General features: G+C 44.0%; 1 protein-coding gene across 1 annotated transcript; it reads right to left on the bottom strand.

The window, feature by feature from the left end:
- Positions 1–2,463: 2,463 nt before the first annotated feature.
- Positions 2,464–7,701, bottom strand: prdm4 (PR domain containing 4). Its single transcript, XM_026147925.2, has 12 exons — positions 7,598–7,701; positions 7,243–7,309; positions 6,930–7,045; positions 6,132–6,320; positions 5,267–6,037; positions 5,030–5,179; positions 4,822–4,940; positions 4,635–4,720; positions 4,420–4,547; positions 3,617–4,171; positions 3,365–3,533; positions 2,464–3,262 (listed from the first exon to the last, which is right to left on the bottom strand). The coding sequence occupies exons 3-12, from the start codon at positions 7,042–7,044 to the stop codon at positions 2,905–2,907; spliced, it is 2,640 nt and encodes an 879-aa protein (XP_026003710.2). The 5' UTR covers position 7,045; positions 7,243–7,309; positions 7,598–7,701; the 3' UTR covers positions 2,464–2,904.
- Positions 7,702–8,354: the final 653 nt, after the last annotated feature.

The raw sequence follows: 8,354 nt of genomic DNA, 5'->3' as shown, positions 1-8,354 counted from the left end.
CATTATTTTTTTCTTTGCTTTGTATGCAGTGAACCAACCTGACGGGAAGGTTTTTGAATAACTTGACTGACGTGTTGAATGTGCTGCATTTGTTAATTCCTCATGACTATCATTTAACTTTGACCACTTTATGCTCTCTGCTGCTGATGATACATTTAGGGTTATGTCAACATCCAAGTATTCCCACAAATTTGTTACTGCACTATTTGTCTAATTAAAATGTAAAAGTATATTAAATAACAACTGCAAGTCCAGAAAAAGATGCCCAGGCTTCATTTGAACCGTAACACCTTCTAGTTTCTGTAAATGTGCTTGCTGGGCACGTGAATAAATCATATTCTAACTGTAAGAGACCCTGTGAATATATTCAGTTGTATGTAGACGTACAGTTGAATAATAGATACACCTGGATCACTGCATTGATTCTTTATGAAATGAAATGTCTCCATGTTTGGAGATACTCTCTGAAATGGATGGACACAACATGACTAAACTGATACCACATGAGCAAATTAATTTTTTTTTTCCTTTACTGAATGCACTGAGTAAGTGCAATAAGTGAGCAATAGTGTTTAGTACTTCTCCAAAAGACACTTGAAGCAAAGTAATCTCATTATAATAAAGGCTTACAAATTTGAGAGACTAGCCCATGTCTCAGTTTTAATTACGTTCATTTCAATGTAATTTATATAGCACTAACTCACAAAACTAGTTGCCTCAAGGTGTTTTATATTTATATTATTAGCAAGACAATCCCAACAATCACACAAACCCCCAACAAGTTAGCAGTTGGCAACAGCGGGAAGACAAATTTACTTTTAACAGGATGAAACCTTAAACTGAACCAGGCTCAGGGAGGGGCAGCCATCTGTTACAACCAGTAGTTGATCACTTAATGAGAAGTACAGAGATTCACATTGGTGGAAAAGTGAACAAAAGAATGATCATCAATTCACATTAAGAAAAACTGCTGATAGCTAAATGACTGTTGCTGCTACTGTCTTTAGAGGGTGTCCTGTAAAGATTACAAGAAGAGCTCAAGAAACAATCCTGGAAGAGTTGTTCAAAACAAAACAAAATTTAAAAAAACGGAGAAACAAAAATATACAACACTGTTTCGAGGGGACACGGTACGGGACATCAGCTGCAAAGCCTCATTCCCACTGTAGAGCACGGTGGAGGGAGCATCATGGTTTTGGGCTGCTTTGCCATCTCAGGGCCTGGACTGTGAGAAGTCACTGAGGGGACAAATGGTTTAAGGTGGTATTTTGAAGTGGTTACTTCAAAGATGGGAACCAGGTCACAGTGAGTTCTCTTCAGAGCAGTAAGTCTGGTTTCAATCAGCTTGCATTCAATGAAATCAAGCTGGCAAATAAATCCATTCTTTTTATGGAAATATTGTTATTAGCTGTAATTTAAAAAAAGAATCTATTACTGTCTGCATTTACTGGAATTTACAATAAGTAGGGATGGCTGTAGCTCAGGAAGTACATCTACAAATTAGAAGGTTGATGGTTCAATCCCTGGCTGCTCCAGTCTGCATGCCAAATTTTCTTGGGCAAGATACTAACCCCAACTTTCTCTCCAATTGGAGTATGAATGTTGAAATTCCTCTACTAATAGTGACATGGTTGCTTAACTTCAGAATGAAATAGGCACTCAGTTGGGCTCAATCGCTGTAGCTGGCTCAGAGTGATTGCAGTGTGTGCGAAATCAGTTTGCATTTATAAATTATCTGGCGAGTGATTGCAGTCAGTTTGGAAACATGTTGCGTCCCACCAGGCAACCTGTACAATTGCCTTACAATCTAAAGTGGTCGGTTACAGAATTTAAAAAAAAGTGCAATCACTAAGCAAACACTACGATTTTCCTAGTCACAAGACTTTTACCCCTCCGCTGTAGAAGGCTGATGAGGAATTGTTGGCAGGCGGGCAGACGGGTAGCATGGACACCCAACAATGCAATTAGGGATTTTCAAATCTATACCATAGGTGCATCACCTAAAAAAATCTCAGAGGTGTTAAAATCTTGTTGACCTGGACCTTAAGGTAACGTTTTTCTGAAAATCTTGCAAATCTGATAACTCAAGGGGGAAATCCTCAAGAAGACTTTCAAATGTATTTATCATTTCCTGGTGCATTTACCAGGAGGCTGAGGGGCAGCACTGATGGTTCTCATTATTTTTATTCCTAGTTTCACTCAAGTGTAATTAAGCCATTAGTTCCTGGCTGGCATGCTCGACTTCATACGTCACAAAAACATGCTCTACAATTTGTTAACAGTACTAAAAAATGCTGACATCAGCAGTGCTACCCTTTACTCTCTCGGTAAAGCGCGAATGGTGTTAATTTGAAAGTCCTAGATGATGTCCTTGAGTTAACAGATTTGCAGGATTTTGAAAAAAAGTTGCCAAATTTTCTTTGCAACTTAATGAGATGACACATAAAAAATATCAGTCTGCTCTATAGCACAGTTGTTCGTTTATTAAAATATGCATTACACAGTATAAAGCTGCAACATTACTTTAACACCCAGTGTGGGATAATGCACCATAAATGCCTACCATATTACTCTGTAGCAAAAAAAAAGGTTATCAGCCACATTACTGAGTGAGCTGAAGAATTAAGATTAAGAGAAAAATAATGAATAAATGATAGCTTATATGAAACCCGAAAACCAGTAATTACACAGGCCTGAGTCATGAGAGGAAAGAAAATACAGTCAGATCTCAGATTATTTTAGCAGCTCTTGTGAGAAACTAGACAAAAATGTGGCAGTTCAATTGTACTGATGGCCAAATATGTTATTATATATTCAGAAAGTTATATTTGGCAAAAACGAAAGGTAAACATCGATAGTTTTATGAACTTAAATAAATAAAACATCTCAACAGGCACAGTGTTGTCAGTGAGGGGGTGACAGGGACTTTTCAGAGTTATATCCACCGACATCTAAACCGCAGTCTTCACTATTGGCCGAGTCAACCAGTCTCTCTCTTCCTCTTCTGCTGTCGTCGTCGTCCTCCTCCTCCTCCTCCTCGTCGTCTTCGTCGTCAGCGTCCTGCTCCTTGCGGGACCCCCTTTCTGTCTTGGGCCCTTTGCAGATCTTGAGGTGGCGCGTGAGGTGGTATTTGGTGAGGAAGGCTTTGTTGCACTTCTCGCACACAAAGTCTCGGCGGCCCTCGTGAGAGTTCATGTGCTTCTTCAGGTGGTTGGTCTTGAGGAAGTGTTTGTTGCACTTTGGGCACTGAATCCGCCGCTCACTGTCATTGAGAAATGAAGGAGATTTAAAAACAACTATTAGACACTCTGGATTCTGAGAGTACAATCCATCTGTTGACTTTTAAAGCAATGAAGTGACGCACTGTGTGTGAGAGAACATGTGCTGCTTCAGGTCGTGTTTCCTGATGAACGCTCGATCGCAGAGGTCACACTTGAGCTTCTCCGCCCCGGTGTGGATGAGCATGTGCGACGCCACGTGGGACTTCTGAGTGAACGACTTCTCGCAGACTGTGCATCTGTAGTTCTTCTGACCTGTCAGTGCGAAAACATGTGTGCATGTGTTAATCAGTCTGTGTGCCGAGCATCTGAAGTTACACTATTTACGCTGTACCTACCTGTGTGAATTTTCAGGTGCATCCTGAGGTTGCTGGGGTCGCTGAAGGCTTTGCTACAGTACTCGCACTTGTGAGGTTTCATCCCCACATGGCCCATGAAGTGCACCTTGAGTTTAGTGGATGTAATGAACGCCCGAGTACACATGCTGCATTTGAATTTCTTCTCCCGCACGTGGCCCTGACCTTTTGCCCTGGAGGTAATGTTATCAGAGTTTCTATCACTGCCGCCCCCGCTGCTGGCGCCGGTGTCAGTGTTTGTCTGCCCTGCAGCAGGGTTGTGACAGGGCCACGGGGAAGAGGAGGAGCTAGAGGTTTCATTTGTCAGCTTGTCTTCCTGGTGAGAGTGTTGCTGGGGCTGCTGCTCCTGTTGCTGTTGCTGCTGAGTTGGTGGTTGCTGTTGCTGATTGTGGTCCTGCTGTGATGGGCTGTGGCTGTGTGGAGGTTGGGTATGGCTGTGGTTACTGTTATGGCTGCCAAGATGAGACTTAAGGTCAGAGAAGGAGGCGCACTCTTTGCCACACTGGCAGATCTGACCCTCGGGTACCTGTGTAACACCTGAGAACCAAAGAAAAGGAAGTTAGAGAGTTGAGAATGTGGGCCAGTCAATGGCATCTATTCCTTCATCCTCCAGGAACTGCCTGCATACTCTCACCATATGATTATTGTGTACCAGGAGGTACCTAGGACCCACTGCACCAATGTAGGGTCAGACAATGGGTCCAGCTGTTTACTCACACTCGTACTAAATGAGGGTTCCTTAAATTTATACAGAGGGTTAGACATATTTAGTCATGTCCGCTCACCCATCAGCCTGCAGTAGTCTCTGCTGTAATAGAAGAGCAGCTCCTGGTCCGGGTGGATCTCAGTGGTTGTGCAGAAGAAGAGTTTACCGTTAGCAGGGTACGCCACCAGATTCTGCTCTTCATGTGTCCTGGACACACAAACAAAAACGTGTTAATTTTAATTTGCATTGTGGGTAATGTAGGCAACAATGGCATATAAAAACACGAGCATTCACCGAGCTTTGCGGACGAACATCATCCAATTGCATTCGTTCTCATCTGTTGTCACGATGCAGAACTCTAGCACGTTGTTGTGGTACATCTGTGACAGAAAAACTTGTTTATCATGCGTTCCCATGCTTTCATCGTGGTTTTGTATTGAATGTGGCAACTGCACTCCTAACAAAGGGCCACAAGATTAACCTTCCATATTTGAGGTGTGTCCTTTTCCGGCCAATCAGAGAGGTCCACGTTGCTACAATGCTGGCCAACCATTGGTCCAAAACAGGTCCTTGGTGGAATGACGTCCCGTGCAAAAACTCCTATGAGTGCAACCACATGCACATTTAAACATGAGCTTAGAGTAACATCTGAGGTCTGTCCTCATTAATAATCAAGTTTCTTTTCTTACCGAGCGGTTCGTCGGCAACAGAGATACGCAGGCACAGCGGACGCGGGAGAGAGAGGCGAGCCCGGCTTTGGATGGGAGCATCTGGGATGAAAGTGACTGGGCCATGCTCAGGACAGTCTGAGGTATATGAGCACTCACACAGTGTGCACCCTAAAACAAAAATGCACATTAGCTTTAAAGATTTCTCCATAAGCTATCGATTTTACTTGGATAGGAGACTTGAAGTTAAAAACTCACAGATGCTGTAAGCATTGACCATGTTCTCCTTGTTGGAAGAGGAATCCTCGAGCTGCAGCGTCGAGTTCACCAGCACCAGGTTGTTTTCCGGCCCCAGAGAAACCTCAGCAGTGATGGGGGACACGTTAACGGCCTCCAGCCCCATCCCAGAGTGTCCATGCAGAGACACAGGCTCCAGCTGGTTCTGGTTGGCCATGGAGCCGGTGAGTACCACACTTACTACGCCTGAGTTCAGCTCCCCGTTCGTGTGGAGTTGCTCCCCAAGTCCCCCTGCTCCCCCTCCCCCCGAGTTGCCCACTCGCCCCCCCATGTGATCCTGTTCCATTACCACTGGCAATTCGAGCACAGGGGGTCCATGCAGGGGCATCACCCCACCAGAAGAGTCCACCCCTGTCAGGCCCTCGTGAGGCTGGGCCTGCCTTCCCCCTCCGAGCTGCTGCTGGGTGTCAGGCACCGGCACTACTCCGACTCCATCCATTGAGGCCAATTCCTCCCCCATCCGCTCAGGAGACATGGGACTGCTGACACGTGACTCCATGGCAAGCCCTGTAGAGTCCAGCTCATGAGCACCTGTCTGGTGAAGGTCTGCCTGACCACTAACTTGTCTGGAGTCCATGGGCACCAGGCCCTGCTCCAGTGGGCCTCCAGGGCCACTATAGGGATCCAGACCTGAGGAATTGTTACTGGGCACAGACAGGGTCCCATCCATGTTAAGGCTGCTGGGATGAATATACTGAGGTGGAGGACGGTCTGCCAGGTAGGACAGAATACCTGTAGACCAAACACAGAGACCGTGTGGGATATACAACTTAAATTAAACATTGCCCTCGCCTCTAGATGAGTGTTCTGAGAAACCTTAACCCACCTGGCAGTATGTGTCGGAAGTAGCTGCTTTCCAGGTGAGGGTATGGTGGAGGGGGCAAGGAGTAATTCCTTTCAGGCAGGCCGCACATCACCCCTCTATCACTCAGTGGACCCATGGGGAGCATCAGAGACAAGGCTGAAGGGAGAGAACCAAGGGAAGGACCCAGACTGGGGATGGCCACTGGCATACCTAAACTCCCAAACCAAAGAACAGGTAAATACACACTGACGCTTGAGACAAGAAAGAATAATATGCAAATGAAAAATATGATCTATCTGCAAACAAAAACATTTTATACACCAGCTATAAAGTGAAAAATAACTGTCAATAGCTGTTTAATTAGTACATGAAACCGGGTTAACACTGACAACAGAAATCTGGACACAGTCATGTATGCCCCACGAGTCTGAGCAGGCCTCTACACAACCCATATTGTAAATATATGTAAATATGTGAGGATTGTCAGGATGCTTTCAAGCTTGATACCTTCATTAACAAAAATCTAAGTGCAAGTGTAACTTCTGATGACGAGTCAGTATTTTACAAGTATCAGTTAGAAAACAAACTAAATTTCTTATAATTATAACTTTGTTTAACAATAAGAAATAATTATTACAATATGCTTTGTGACTTTTTCTCCTTATTGGGTCTTCCAGAAATCAGAATTAAAAGCAGAATAGCTGGAGTGAGTATGTTTTGTTTATAAAGGACAAAATGTGTGGACCATCACAGATCACCAGGTCGGTCTAATGTGTTCCCAGCTACAGCATTAAGAGCAGGAAGCAGCGTGTTCCATACCTGGAGTGGGAATGGGATTGTGCGTGGGGGAGGTGGGCAGACCCAGGTGGCTGGCACTCACTGAGGACACGCTGAGCTGGTCCATGCCCACAGGACTGAGGTTCATGTCATTCATCCTGGAGAGTCAACATCAGAGGCAACCTGAGCGTTTAGCCAGAAAGCTAGCTAACATACACAAGTAAGCACATTTTGGGAGGGTGAGGGGGTGAGAAGGTTATTGTACCAACCTCGCGACCGTCTTTTTTTCTGAAGGGAAGCGTTTAGTAATAAACAGAAAGCACACAATGTGCACACAGATTAAGTACAAACTTACCTGAATTTAACAACTGAGGTCCTGCAGTAGCCGTGTACATCTGAGTGGTGCTCCTACATGTCTGTCCCTGCGAATTAAAGACAGTAGGCTTGAAATAAACTTAAAGCGCATGACACTGACAAAGAAGCTAAAACTAAAGTCAACGTTATCAGATTTTTTTTTAAAGAAAATAAAAAAGCTTTGCAACTAGCTAGCTAGTTAGCCCAACATCTCCGGACTGGCCGCACTGTTAGCTTTGTTCGAGCGGTTTCTGCTGGGCAGTATTACACGTGTAACTCGATACGTCCGTAAGTGTTGCTTTGTTGCTGAAACGTTGAGGATTTTAAAAGGAAAAGCCGTGAAAACAACAACATACCAACACAATACCTCCATGACCTGGGCCATGACAGTACTGCCTCCCGGCGCATGCGCCGTAGCATAGAAGGATGGAGGCGCGTCGGCTGATCACAGGTCAGTAAGAGGGATAACCTCCTCCTAATTTACCTTTAGTTTTTAATATTTACTATTTAATGTTTTTACAAATCTGTGCGGTGTTTCTTAGTGAAAAATGTAACTAGGAAACGCTTATTTGCTTTATTTTGTTTCCTTTGGTGCTTGTTTAGCTGTCCAGGGAATGATGTTGGTGAGTACGAACACGGCAAAGAGGCTGTAGTTCGGAGGTGTCAAACATAGGGCCCGGGGCCCGAATCGGCCCGGCAAAGACTCCAGTCTGGTACGCTGGACGGAAGATATGGTGGAGGGTATAAAGTTTTGTTCTTTTAATTGCATTTTTATAAGATTTCCAGCTGTTCCTGCTAATAAAGAACGCCCCCCCCCCCCCACGCACACATACAGCCACTCATACACTAAAGTAGGTAAATAGTAGACAATGAAATGACAGAAAAGTTCTTGTATTTTTACTGTTTAGTAAAAGCTTATTTAGATTCTTCACTATTCTAAGAGACATATTCTTATTCTTTTAAATAAAAAATACTATAAAAGGTAATATTTTAATTATCTAATTCTATGGGGTTTGTTTAGGTTGTGATTTTTCTTCTTGCTGCTCCAGTCTAGTTCTTGATTTACTGATTTGTCAGATAAACTTGAAGTTAATCTTACACTCCTCTGCTGTG

The sequence above is a fragment of the Astatotilapia calliptera genome, chromosome 17 (genome assembly GCF_964374335.1).
Source record: "Astatotilapia calliptera chromosome 17, fAstCal68.1, whole genome shotgun sequence".
NCBI lineage: Eukaryota > Metazoa > Chordata > Actinopteri > Cichliformes > Cichlidae > Astatotilapia > Astatotilapia calliptera.
This window is presented reverse-complemented; position numbering and strand designations above follow the sequence as displayed.